The sequence below is a fragment of the Mus caroli genome, unplaced genomic scaffold, assembly GCF_978045245.1.
Source record: "Mus caroli unplaced genomic scaffold, Mus_caroli_1 scaffold_22, whole genome shotgun sequence".
Taxonomy (NCBI): domain Eukaryota; kingdom Metazoa; phylum Chordata; class Mammalia; order Rodentia; family Muridae; genus Mus; species Mus caroli.
The window spans coordinates 7,408,971-7,423,927 of record NW_028227277.1 but is presented as its reverse complement, the minus strand read 5'-3'; the positions used below and the strand labels follow the sequence as shown (position 1 = coordinate 7,423,927).

At 34.8% G+C, this 14,957-nt stretch overlaps 1 protein-coding gene across 7 annotated transcripts; it reads left to right on the top strand.

Moving 5' to 3' along the window:
* Window positions 1–5,530: 5,530 nt before the first annotated feature.
* Window positions 5,531–14,693, top strand: LOC147000039 (vomeronasal type-2 receptor 116-like). 7 transcript variants are annotated; one of them, XM_085834293.1, is made up of 6 exons: window positions 5,531–5,736; window positions 8,405–8,687; window positions 9,123–9,926; window positions 10,742–10,965; window positions 12,107–12,237; window positions 13,359–14,693. In XM_085834293.1, the coding sequence occupies exons 1-6, from the start codon at window positions 5,531–5,533 to the stop codon at window positions 14,261–14,263; spliced, it is 2,553 nt and encodes an 850-aa protein (XP_085690419.1). In that variant the 3' UTR covers window positions 14,264–14,693. The 7 variants fall into 7 exon arrangements, with proteins under 7 accessions (XP_085690419.1, XP_085690420.1, XP_085690421.1 ...); XM_085834294.1 differs by having other exon boundaries at window positions 10,742–10,966; window positions 12,114–12,237; XM_085834295.1 differs by having other exon boundaries at window positions 10,742–10,966; window positions 12,114–12,237; window positions 13,356–14,693.
* Window positions 14,694–14,957: the final 264 nt, after the last annotated feature.

Genomic DNA, 14,957 nt, shown 5'->3' with positions numbered 1-14,957 from the left:
CAAAAATCACAAAGACCAACTCACATCAAAGTTTGATGACGGCCAGAGTAACCTTGAAAAATTCATTTCTGGCAGAACATAGTAATTCCCTCAGACAACCTGACAGTTATTTTTAGCTTATACTTTCTTCATTTATTTTGGTTTATAATAATTATTTTGTTTAATATATCTAGATTATGATCAAGGCCATGGAAATCTCAAGTGTTTTGCCAAGGGAGACATGACTATTGGGGAGTAGAAGGGTAAGGACTGTCTAAGCAAATTATAAAATAGAATTAAGTCAAGAAGATGTCAAAATAGTCATGTGAGTTCCAGGACAGTCAAGGTTGCATAAACTCTGACTCTCGTTGTCTCTGTCTCTCTTTCCCTCTGTGTACACCCCCTCTCTCTCTCTCTCACTCTCTCTCTCTCTCTCTCTCTCTCTCTCTCTCTCTCTCTCTGTATATATATATATATATATATATATATATATATATATATATATATATATATATATATATATATGTCTCTATCTGTGTCTCTGTTTCTGTCCTTCTCTTCTTCCGAAAAAAAACAAAAAACAAAACAAAAAACAAAAAACTTGCTGCTCTTGTAGAAAACCTGAGTTACAGGTGTCTGTAGACCCAAGAACCATCTCCTGGCCTTCGTGAGCACTAGGTATACACACAACTCACTTAAAAACATGTGGAGAGCCAGACAGTGGTGGCACACGCCTTTAATCCCAGCACTCAGGAGGCAGAGGCTGGCCGATTTCTGAATTCGAGGCCACCCTGGACTACAAAGTGAGTTCCGGGACACCAAGGCTACACAGAAAAGTGTAGTGGGTGGATGTTTGGTGGAGAACAGGCATGGAGGCAGATGAGAGGGTGGAATGGGAGTGATCAAAGGGGAAATCTAGAAGGCAGATAACATTTGAAATGAAAATAAACCAGAAAAAAAAATCAAAGAATGATTAGAACAGACCTTTTTACATTCAGCGATAGGGTTATTGTTACTTACTAAAAATTCTCAAGATTTCAGTGTCCCTACAGTCAGGTGAGGATGCAAATGGGTGCATGTTATATCTAATTTTGCAGTTTTCAATGATAAATATTAAAATATTACAACATTGATCTCTCACACTTATATTCCCTCTGCACATATATAAAACAAATAACTACGTAATTTACAAGCACTTTTGTTATATTTACATACACACACAGAAACACAAACACACACAAACACACACACAACTCTTGGGTGTAACTACACATTGGAAGTTTTCCTTTCTGACTCTGATACAGAATGACAGTTTACATGAGCTCAGATACCTTATTTTGGAATCTGAATGAATGTGTGACTTTGGTATTAGTTGAATGCTAAGAGAACACAAACTGTGTGAGAGAGTGAATTAATGTTGTAGATGACATCGCAATATCATCCCATTTGCAGGAGAGAAGATAAGAGACTATTTTTTCATATTTATTTCATTATATATAATAGCCAGTTGCTGAAAAGAACTTAGATGTCACTCAACAGAGGAATGGATACAGAAATTCTGGTACATTTGCACAATAGGGTACTACTCAGCAATTATAAACAATGAATTTATGACATTTTAAGGCAAAATGGATGTATCTGGAGGATATCATTCTGAGTGTGGTAACCCAATAACAAAAGAACACATATGTATGCACTAACTGATAAGCAGATGTTAGCCCAGAAACAGACTATCCAAGATACAATTTTCAAAACATATAAAACTCGAGATGAAGGAAGACCAAAGTGTCGATAGTTCGTTGCTTCTTAGAATGGAAAACAATATACCCAAGGAAGGAGTTACAGAGACAAATTTTGGAGCTGTGAAAGACAAAAAGGATCATCCAGAGATTGCCCCACCTGAGGATCCTTCCCATATGCAACCACCAAACCCAGACACTATTTCATATGCTAGCAAGATTTTTCTTACAGGACCCTGATATAGCTCTCTTTTCTGAGGCTTAGCCAGTGAAATATATAGAAGTGGATGCTCACAGTCATCTATTGGATGGAATACAGGGCCCCTAAATAAAAAGCTAGAGAAAATACCAAAGAGCTAAAGGGGTTACTAACCCTATAGGAGGAACAACAATATGAACTAACCAGTACACCCCAGAACTGTGCCTGTAATTGCATATGTAGCAGAGGATGGCCTAAGCAGATCTCCTGAAAGAGTCATACCCGCCACAACTTACTTTAAGATTATCCATGGCATATTTTAAAATGAAAATATAGAAAGGTATAAAATAATATATACATGACATCCCAAATAAAGTTATGACTATTTTCCTGCTTCCATCATATTCAGCTGATAAGTCCAACTGAGATTTCTGTTGTTTATACATTCACTTGCTAAATTTGTAATAGCATAAAACTTAGCCATCTACTGTGTTTTTTTTTTTATCTTCAGGAAAAATATTATACTCAGTTGTATTAAGACAAATTCTCACTCTCGGTCATATAACCAACAAATGCTCTAACATGTTATAAGGCCACATACTCCAGAATGTGTATCACAGCCTTATTTATAATAGCCAGGAGCTGGAAAGAACACAGATGTCCCTCAACAGAGGAATGGATACAGAAAATGTGGTACGTTTTCACAATGGAGTACTACTCAACTATTACAAGCAATGAACTCATTGAATGGAAGAAACTAGAAATTCTCATCCTGAGTGAGGTAACACAGTCACAAAAGAACACACATGGTATGCACTCACTGATAAATAGATATTAACCTAGAAGCTTGGAATAATCAAGTTACAATTCATGAACCACATGAAAATCAAGAAGACAGAAGTCCAAAGTGTGGCTACTGCAGTCCTTTTAGAAGGGGAAACAAAATATCCATGGGGAAGATACAAAGTGTAGAGCAGAGACTGAAGGAATGACCATCTAGAGACTGCCCCATCTGAGGATCCTTCTCATATAAATTCACCAAACCCAGACTCTATTGTGGATGCCAACAAGTGATTACTGACAGGAGCCTGATATAGCTGTCTCCTGAGAGGCTCTGCCAGTGTCTGACAAATACAGAGGTGGATGCTCACAGCCAACCAATGGATGGAGCCCAAGGTCTGCAATGGAGGAGCTAGAGGAAGGAATCAAAGAGGTGAAGCAGCTCACAGTATCATTGGAGGAGCGAAATATGAACTAACCAGTAGCTCAGAGTTTCCAGGGTCATTAGAATAAGTTAAATTTTGTACAAAATCATTTAAATTATATTAGACTAAGATGATATTTGTAATGAAGAAACTGAAATTATATTTGTTGGTGCATAGTTGTATAATGGGCATCCCATTGCCTTTCAAATATCTGTGGTTCATGAATAACATCTTTGCTATCACATATATTTTAATGAAAGAGGATGTCCTTCAATCCATGTAGATTGATGAGTGCAGATACTCAAAAGTGCTTCAATGCTTTGTATAAATGGTATTTCTGTGCCATATCAAACCTTGTTTCAAGTGATTGAAGAATCACAAATCAGTATCTGATTAATGGGGAAAAACAGGATAAGAATGGTTTAATAATAAATGACATCAGAATTTAATGAATATACAGCAGCAACACTTCTAAGACAATTCTCTGACATGAAAATAGGATAGAGGCCATCACCTGTTACACATAGCATGACATGGAATCAGATATCTGATTTCAACAAGAAATAAAGGGATAAGCAACTGGAAAGAAGCTATGAATATTATCTGTGAAACAGAAGAAAACTTTGTTTTATAAACTCAAAATGTACTGTAGTGGATAGCCCAAGAGAAAAACTTAAAGGAAAATAGAAACCAAATATTGCCTTGTCAATCAGGAAGGACACGATGATGTGTGCTCTGCCTTCTTGCCTCCAAATCAAGTACATAACATGAGTTTTAGGCAAAAAGAAAAGAGATTTTAAGAAATACTATTTTTGTTTCAAGCAACATGGAGGATGTCTCTGCAGAAAAGCACATGGAGCCTCACCTCTAAATCTGAGCAAACACAAATTCAAGATTATGAAAGACCTGAATGTTTGACCTGTAGTCTTGTTTTAATGAGTATGCAATGGATCACAGTCCATTGCTCATGTGCACCAAATGACTTCCAAAAGACTGCTACAGTCCAGAATGGCATTTCAATAGCAGTCACAGTGTAGTGAAGATCTGCCTCCATGCACTTTCCCAGTTAATTTGACATGGTATTAGCACCAGGTATATAACAATTATAGAATATGACAACAGAACACTTAATTTACCCAGTCTATTGGTTTTTACTGAAACAAATTGGCACTGAAATAGTCGTAATTCAACCAAAGAATGAAACAAATGTTTATTCATAGTAACAACGATAGTAAAATAAATTCCATAGCAGGACTTTATTATAAGACCGTGACATACCAACCATTCCAAAAATGAAATGTAAGACTCACTGAATTCAGTATGGACATTTTGAACAAAAATATAAGGTAGTTTAAAAAATAACAAATCAAATAAATCCTTCATCTTTGTCACTCATTGCAATCTAACCAAATTACATAAATTAGCTTAGCAGTTAACATCTATGTTATTGAAATGTAATCTAAGATAGAAATATTTTAAAACATATGCCAAGTAGAAATAAATGAAAAGTATGAGGTATATACCAGCATTAGCAATGAAATTCTACCTCTTAAATGACACCTAAATTCTTTCCCATGAGCAAAAATATATGAAATTAGCTTCTACTACTTAATGAGGTGTGAACATATAACAATCAAAGAAGTTTCATTAAATGTCATTGACTGCCAGGGACTGATTATCAGGAAAAAGTTCAGCATATCAGTGAATGTCTGCACAGTTACTGATATTTGACCAGATGGGTGTTGAATCTTTAAAATACAGGTACTTTTGGATTTAGCATATTGACGTGTTCTACAGATGGCAGGAATCACAGGAAGTTTGAGGAGTTTTTGGAAACATGAGTGGCATACAATAGTATATGAACAACAGAGAGCATGGTCAACTCCAGGCTCAATGTTGCATGTGAGACTGCCCTTCCCTAAACTAGACAATGTGTTACATAATGTTCCATGATTATACTCAACATCTGAGTGATATGGAACTTTTATGACCTTCTCAACTTCTGTCACAGTGTAGACCTTCTGATGAAATCCATTGTGTTTGTGCATAATGGCTGTTGACACATGGTCAGGTATGAACTATGCAGGAGAAGATTGTCCTTGGAATTTACGCTATGCACATGAATGCAGTCATGGCCCCTGAGGGTAGAAAACATGATCTCAAAGCATGTTTTCAAAAATATGTTGATGAAAAGTTTTCAGACCTCAGATGTAGAACCTGAGGCCAGAATTTTCCCTATGTCTGTAGGGAGCCTGACATAGGAGGAATGGAAAGGAACTGTGAATATAATAAGTGGATCTCCAGACAGAAGTAGCCTTAATACAGACACATAGGTGTAACTGTGTGTGTGATGTCTTTCTACATCAGAAACGGATTTCACAGCAGCTCCATCTTAGATCCTAGCAGACATGAAGAAGCTCTGTACTTTCACTATTTCATTTTTGTTTCTGAAGTTTTCTCTCATCTTGTGTTGTTTGACTGAACCAAGGTGCTTTTGGAGGATAAAGAATAGTGAAGATAATGATGGAGATTTGCAAAGGGAATGTCATTTTTACATTTGGTTACATGATAAACCTATTGAAGATAATTTTTATAATTCAGATTTAAGTTTTCGGTAAGTCATTAACTTTATTTCCTTTGTCAATGTCACTAATTTGACATATTTAGCTGTATACACAAACTGTGGGTTCTGTTCTCTTCCTCACCATGTAACTTTAAGAACCCCTGAAAACGAATTATTATTTCAATCACTATTTTAATACTTCGAAATGTGTCACAGTTTAGTAGAGTTTTAGTGCAATTTTATACTCCAGTTTACAATGCTGGACAATGTGAAGGTCTGGATTCTCTCTCTTGAGTGTTTTTGGATAATATATGTTGAAAGATATCTCTTCATCTGCCTTGAATTCACAATCCCCTCCTTTGTCAAGAACTCAATATGAAGAGACTGCATCACTGCCTATATTCAATTGTCTGCCAATGCCTCATTATGATCATGCATCTAAATGCCTTCAAAAAAGTGTTACCTAATTCTGATTTCTGACAGATGAACATGCATCATTTCATTGAAATATTTGTGAATATTTTCATCTATTATACCTGGTTAAATATATAACATTACTTATATACTTGTGAATATACATATACTTTGCTTTAAAAATAGTCTTTAAATGAGTCTCATCCTGCAGTTCTGAATTTGATACTAAATAAGGAAAAAGAATGCTAATCTCATATTCTGTTACCAGAATAATCTTTTTATCCAATTACACAAATGCACAGGCACAGATTAGGCTTATTATCACTATCAGATACAAGGTCAATATTTCTGTTAACTACTCAATAAACTTAACATTTTTTAGTAAGTAAAATTTATTCACAATTCCTTTCCATTCATCCTATGTCATGTGCCCTGGATACATAGGGAAAATTCTGGCCTTAATCTTTACATCTGAGGTCTGAAAAGATAAGTCTAGGAGAATTGTTGTATTTCAGTGGAAAATAATCTGTTCTCCATGTGGCTATTATGTCTGAGAAACAAAGTGTGAGATGTTATCATTTGTGGCTGCAGATCATGCGGGAAAAGAGTGTTGAAATCATTTACCTTTTAGCGAATCAATGTGCCTGCTACTTCTTTCTTTTATAAACCAAGGTTTCTTGTGCTTTTATGTTTTTGCCTCTCATCCCATCCCCTATTCAATTTTCATGTCTTTGGGAATAAAGGAATACATTTTTCAATTGGTAGCACTGTACACTCTGTTTGTGATGGTTGCTTCACATTATTATCCTTCAGTGTTAGGTGAGTAGGAATTATATTTCTGATGTATTCTGCATTTTTTCCACACCTATTGGCAAAAATTGTGGAAATTCTCATTGATGACAATTGTTTAAGCCAAAATAAGTTTTAAAATTACAAATATATGAACTTTTCTGGATTAGAAAGAAAAACTTAGCGCTGAACTCTTAATTGAAAAATACAAATTTTAGCAAAAGACCATGTTTGGTGTCTTTACTCCTGATAAGAGGCAATAGAGAATAACAGATGAACTGCCAACTGTGCTGGGGCAGAGAAGCTCTCTGTGCTCAGACATCACTTAAAGGATCTCAAAGTATTAGGAAGATTGAGGTATTAAAAGAAATGTGATAAAACATTTACAAGATAGAAATAGTAAGAACACACTAAAAGGCAACATGAACTTGATGTGTACAAGACCCTTCTGGTCATATGGTATATTGTATCATTGTGTATATCTTGAAATGGATAAATAAAATTAAATAAAATGGATATTAAAATGAGTAGCCTGATTGGTGATATTAACATTTGAATATATTAAAAGCATGATCTAAAAACATATAAAACAATTATAAAGCATGTTCTAACATATTATTCATAATTTTCTTCCTGTGAATAAAATTAGCATTTTCTTAATCCTTAAGTTCATAGAGTTTTTGTTATTTGGAAATATGTAAAATATTCTTACTGATAAAATATTTTCTCTACTTGAAACACTGATAATCTTCTTAAAGTAAGCTGATTGTTTGTCAAGAAACACAACTATATAGTGGGTTTTGAATACTCTCATACTGTCAGGTGGTATCTAATAAGGGCTTTTGAATATATTTCTTAATGATTCACTATATAAAATTTTATGCTCCTTTATTATGCTTAATTCCCAAAGAGTATTTTGTATGTTTTGTAATAACTTAGTAGTGAACATTAGACATAGTATCCTCAGTTATGGATATTATTAAATATTCATAAATGATATTTTAGTATCCTCAGTTATGGATATTATTAAATATTCATAAATGATAAAAGGATAAGAATAAAAAAGTTGAAAAAACAGATATATTAGTTGATACCCAAAGTTTTCAATAATATTAAGATGATTGATGTATAAATTGCAGTTAAATAAAAATTATAAGGACAATCTGTTAGGTATTTCATATGTAGTGGAAGTCATGCTCTTTTATATATCTGTGGAATTACATCTCCAAGGTTATTTTATAGCAGTCTCACACAATAGGACTGTAATTTAGTTCAAGGATGGCATTCAGAGATAAAACAATGTTTATTTATTTTCACGAATACAAAATGTATCATATCACAGTGCCCAATGTGTATGAATTCTTAAATTGTATTCGGCTCTAAAGATCCCTAATATATCAGGCTTATTTCAAGACATTTATACAGAAATTTAGTATATCTCATATTACAAACTTTACTGCAGTTGAAATTTTATATTTCAAACATCTCCCTTAATCATCACTATGCCCTCTTGTAGAATTGCAGCAAGTGAATATGAGCTTCTTCTGGTAATGTTTTTTGCTACTGATGAGATCAACAAGAATCCTAATCTTTTACCCAACATGACTTTGATGTTCTCCATCATTGGTGGAAACTGTCATAATTTATTGAGAGATCTGGATCAAGAATATACACAAACATATGGACATATGAATTTTGTTAATTATTTCTGTTATTTAGATCATTCATGTACCATAGGTCTGACAGGACCATCATGGAAAACATCCTTAAAACTGGCAATGCATTCTTCGATGCCACTGGTAAGAAATTTTCACACTGAATGGGTTAAGAACATTAAATTACATTTACAGGTGCCTACAAGAAAACTTGGAAATAATGCATTTGTGGGTGTGCTGCTACACAAATACACACACATACATACACATTATATATATATGTGTGTGTGTGTGTGTGTGTGTGTGTGTGTGTGTGTGGGTGTGTGTATGTGTATATACAAATTAAATAATCAGTTCATAGATATACTGTGCATACAGGTAAAATTGTGTTCTAGGAATTTTAGACTTGTCAGGAATAGTCTAGAATCTAATAGGAATAATACATGATGTGTATAGTACAATCTTACTGTTCTTATCTAGAGTTCTGGAAGGTGAGTAGCGTTACATGTATATGAGTCCAAATATCCTAATAATAATATTCCTCAATGGAAGTTTCATCCTGTCTTCTACATCCTTTAGGTTTTCTTTGGACCATTTAATCCTAACCTACGCGACCATGACCGGCTGCCCCATGTCCATCAGGTAGCCACCAAGGACACACATTTATCACATGGCATGGTCTCCTTGATGTTTCATTTTAGATGGACTTGGATAGGACTGGTCATCTCAGATGATGATCAGGGTATTCAGTTTCTCTCAGAATTAAGAGAAGAGAGCCAAATGCATGGGATCTGTTTAGCTTTTGTTAATGTGATCCCAGAAAACATGCAGATATACATGACAAGAGCTACAATATATGATAACCAAATTATGACATCTTCAGCAAAGGTTGTTATCATTTATGGTGAAATGAACTCTACTCTAGAAGTCAGCTTTAGAAGATGGGAAGATTTAGGAGCTCTTAAAATCTGGATCACAACGCCACAATGGGATGTCATCACAAATAAAAAAGAATTCACTCTTAATTTCTTCCAAAGCACTATAACTTTTGCACACCACAAAGTGGAGATTCCTAAATTTAGGAATTTTATGCAAACAATGAACACTGCCAAATACCCAGTAGATATATTTCAAACAATATTGGAGTGGAATTATTTTAATTTTTCAATCTCTAAGAACCGAGGTAAAATGGGTCATTTTACATTCAACAACACATTGGAATGGACAGCACTGCACAACTACGATATGGCCATGAGTGATGAAGCTTACAATCTGTATAATGCTGTTTATGTTGCAGCCCACACCTACCATGAATACACTCTTCAACAAGTAGAGTCTCAGAAAAAGGCAGAACACAAAAGATATTTCACTGCTTGTCAGCAGGTAAAGTTTTACATTCCATTATGGTTAGAAATATCAATGTCATCTTTTAAATGGACCCAGACGAACAATTGTACATTTGTCAGAGATTATTCTTTCAACTCTCTAATAAACCTTTTACATGGATGAATAGCATGCACAAATATAATATTTAATAGGAGCTAATACATTTTTATGAATATCAGTGAGTTTTGTGAAAAGGTGTCTCACATTTCACCAAAAGAGTTCAAAATTTAGAATAGGAGCCAAGAGTTTTATCATAAAAGCCTTAAGTGATGACTAGACTGGAATGTTTGGCTAAAAAATAGTTTCTCAGAAATTAACACATGTGCTGTGATTTTTATTTAGCCATTTACATTAACAATTTACAATAACATAAATGACTGACTCCACATTTTACTAAGTTTATGTTTATTTTATGAGTATTCTGTATGTACATGAAAATTATTTATTTTCACAATTTCCAGATTCAGACTTCCCCTTCAGTCTCTCATATACTGTTTCATTTTTCAAAAAAGTATTTTTGACAAGAATCATCACACAGACACTCACATAAAGAGACAGACACACACACCCACATTCATGCCATGCGTTACTTATTATCTAGTAATCATTTTTTCCTAGCACATTTTATCATCTATCATTAATTGAAATATATAAGTTTTCAGTTATCAATGAGGTATACTGTATTTTTCTACACACGTTTATTTCAATACAGCTGTCTTTTCTGAAAGTCATTAAGAAATTGGGGGATTGTCAATTTTGCATTACCTTTATTGATATGCTTTATTGATATTGTAAGCATGAATCTCTTCTAGGTGTCTTCCTTGATGAAAACCAGGGTATTTACAAACCCTGTTGGAGAACTGGTGAACATGAAGCATAGAGAAAATCAGTGTACAGAGTATGACATTTTCATCGTTTGTAATTTTCCACAAGGCCTTGGATTAAAAGTGAAAATAGGAAGCTATTTACCTTGTTTTCCAAAGAGTCAACAACTTTATATATCTGGTGATTTGGAATGGGCCATTGGAGGAACATCAGTGGGTATACCGTAATTATTTTCAGGATATGTGGATTTTAAAATATGAGACTTTGTGGTTAAGACCAATTGATACTTTTGAAAAAGACCATCCTAAGTAATAATAATGAAGTTTTGATAATGCTCAACTTCAAGTATATCTGGACATAGATGGATCAATGGCCTCTGAATTCCATGTTCAGTAGTACCCAAATGCCTATTACCTACAATACAGGAATATATATATATATATATATATATATATATATATATATATATATATATATATATATAATGGATTTATAGTAAAATATATATGTACATATGATTAATGAAAACAATTTAAATATATTATCCATGGGAAATTTTTTTAATTCTGTGTAAACATATTTATAGCCTAATTAAGTATAACATACATTCATTAACATAAATGTTTCTCCAGATTCAAGGTTTTCTCATTTTAATTTATATATATTGTAATGTTTTTTATTTATTTACATTTTAAATGTTTTCTTCCATCGTGATTTCCCCTCCTCCGTGGAGGATTGTCATATCTGGCATCAGTGTGAAGAGAATCCCTTGGTCCTGTGAAGGCTTGATGCCCCAGCACAGGGAAAACTAGAGTGATGAGGCAGGAGTGGGTGGGTGGGGAGCTCCCTCATAGATGCAGATGAAAGAGAGAAAGGGATAGTGTGTTCAAGGTTTTCTTTTACACATAGGAGTACTTCATTAATTTTATAGGAGTCATATAAAATATTTTGGTCATAGTCATCAAACTACTCTTTCTTGATTTACCCTACATTCTCCCTCCATACACCACAGTATTCTTTTTTGTAATTTATAAATCATGAGAGAAAAACTTGTGCCACCTAAACATTCTTTTTGGATTGATCAGTTTAGGAAGGACAATTTTTGAATTGACACAACCTGAATGATATAAAAATAATATTACTTGATGTAGTAATTTTTGTGTGACACTCAGTGTGTTGCAGGGTAATATGAATACAAATGGGCCTGATATTGTTAAGTGATAGAGGTTATCAGAGAAATATGCATAGCCATTTCTGTTAGTGCCCCATATATCAATCTATGGATCATTATTCATATGATAAATACATGAAATACACACACTCACATGCCTATTATATAATATTTATGCACTGCCTCAGGTTCCCTCCTCCGTGTGTAGTGTGATGTGTACTGCTGGATTCAGGAAAATTTATCAAAAAGAAACAGCAGACTGCTGCTTTGATTGTGTTCAGTGCCCAGAAAATGAGGTTTCCAATGAAACAGGTACATTCTTGCATACAGAAGAATATTTGCTGAATTTGAATACCTTCTCTATCCAAACTAGAAATATGAAATGGCCTGGATGCAAACTGAAGACTTAACATCTCCATGAATGAAAGCACAATCAGTTAAATAAAGCCAACTTCTTTTAGACCAAGCAAATAAATTCCAATATCTTCTTTAAACAAGGCATTTCTCTCACAATATGATGGTTACTGCTTTTATATTGTATAGAAAGTGTTTAGGAGGACAAACCTGTAAAAAGTGTTTTAAGGAAACATTTTAGATGTAATAATCTATGCATATGTTTATTTTTCTTTGATTTGTTGCACATAGAAAGTTGACCACCTGATCAGTCCATAATCTTTCCCTCTATCACCCAGCTTACTCTCTGAAAAAGACCAGATGCTCAGGGTAACAGTTGTTGTTTAATGAAATATATTTTAAGAGGTTAGATGGACAAAGTATTAAATATTTACTCTTAAAGATTTAGAACAAGAGTGAAGATTTCAAAAATGCAACAAGAGATGGCTTAGAGCTTAGCTAAGGAAAGAGAGATAAATGTGAACATCCATAAGCTTCCTGCCATATAGCATGGAATGTGTATTTGGCAAGATAGAGATTGGAAAACAATGAAAGGGACATGCATAGGTCTATGAGGTGTACAGCTTCAAGAATGAAAATATTCCTAAATGCAATCAGTATTTCAACGAGGAATTGTATGTTCTAGTTCCTATGTGTAGATACAGACCAAGGCACAAGTACAGAGCAAACAAAGTACATGATGCATTTAATCAACTGGAACCAGTACTGATGTCTGCACTCTACCCTTGACTGTGAATAGTGGATTTATGTTTGGAGGAATTAAAAAATCTGAGATTATGCATATTATTATTCATCATATTTTTGGTTTTGTTCAATAAAATTTTTTTCCGTTCCATTTCATCACAATGCATAATTCAATACAGAGATATCTTAAGTTAGTGGTTCCTACAGCAAAAAGGAATGGAATAGATGCTGAACAGCAAATTATTTATTGATGTTTCCTAGGAATAACATGAATATAAAATTACTACCTATGTAATTATGATAACTTATAAGGGTTCTTTTTCATTTGTCAGCAGATATGGAACAGTGTGTGAAATGTCCAGATGATAAGTATGCCAACATAGCGCAAACCTACTGTCTCTCAAGAGCTGTATCATTTCTGGCTTATGACGAGCCACTGGGGATGGCTCTAGACTGCATGGCACTGTCCTTCTCGGCCATCACAATTCTAGTCCTTGTCACATTTGTGAAGTACAAGGATACTCCCATTGTGAAGGCCAATAACCGCATTCTGAGCTACATCCTGCTCATCTCTCTAGTCTTCTGCTTTCTCTGTTCCCTGCTCTTCATTGGACATCCCGACCAGGTCACCTGCATCTTGCAGCAGACCACATTTGGAGTATTGTTCACTGTTGCTGTTTCTACAGTGTTGGCCAAAACAATAACTGTGGTCATGGCTTTCAAACTCACTACTCCAGGAAGAAGAATGAGAGGGATGTTGGTAACAGGGGCTCCTAAGTTGGTCATTCCCATTTGTACCCTAATCCAACTTGTTCTCTGTGGAATCTGGTTGGTAACATCTCCTCCCTTTATTGACAGAGATATCCAATCTGAACATGGGAAGATTGTCATTCTTTGCAATAAAGGCTCTGTCATTGCCTTCCACGATGTCCTGGGATACTTGGGCTCCTTGGCTCTGGGGAGCTTCACTTTGGCTTTCTTGTCTAGGAATCTTCCTGACACATTCAATGAAGCCAAGTTCCTAACTTTCATCATGCTGGTGTTCTGCAGTGTCTGGATCACCTTCCTCCCTGTCTACCACAGCACCAGCGGGAGGTTCATGGTGGTTGTGGAGGTTTTCTCAATCTTGGCTTCTAGTGCAGGGTTGCTAATGTGTATCTTTGTCCCAAAGTGTTATGTTATTTTAATTAGACCAGATTCAAATTTTATACTGAACCGCAAAGGTAAATTGCTTTATTGAAACTTTCATGGTATGAAAATGTTAGATGATATTCAACTTATCTTACTCTTCATCTCAACAAAAGTAGTATTTCATCATATAAAAAAAATGTTAGTAATATACCGATGTGTACTTACAAACAGGACTGTAAACATGAATATGCTGAGAACTGGGAATCTCAATTGAGAAATGGGTACCATCATTCTGACCTGTGGTTGTGTGTTTAAGCCATGTACTTAATTAATGATTAATATGAAGTTACCTTACTGTATGTGAACAGTGCCACATCTAGCCACACTGTCCTTGAGTTACAAGAAAGGGCACTGCATACAACATGGATTTGAAGCCGGTATTCAATATTATTCCACTTGCTTTCATGGAGTTCTTGCATCCAAATTCATTCCTTGACTTCATTCAATGTACTATGACAAAGTTAGATAAATAAATAAACACTTTTCTCACATATTTACTATGGTCATGGTGCAAGTCGACAGGAAGTGCCTCTATTTTGAACAGGAAGTGCGTCCCAGGTGTTCATGGGAGATGTAGTTAGTGTGTGTGTTTGTCCTAGACCCGCTCTCTATTGCCTCCTGGTGGCTATATAGTGTGACTGCAAACCAACAGGAAGTGCCTCCATGTTGGAAAGGAAGTTCGGGTCCAGGTACTCATGGGAGATGTAGTGTGTATAGGGCCTAGAGCCGATCTTTCTTGCCAC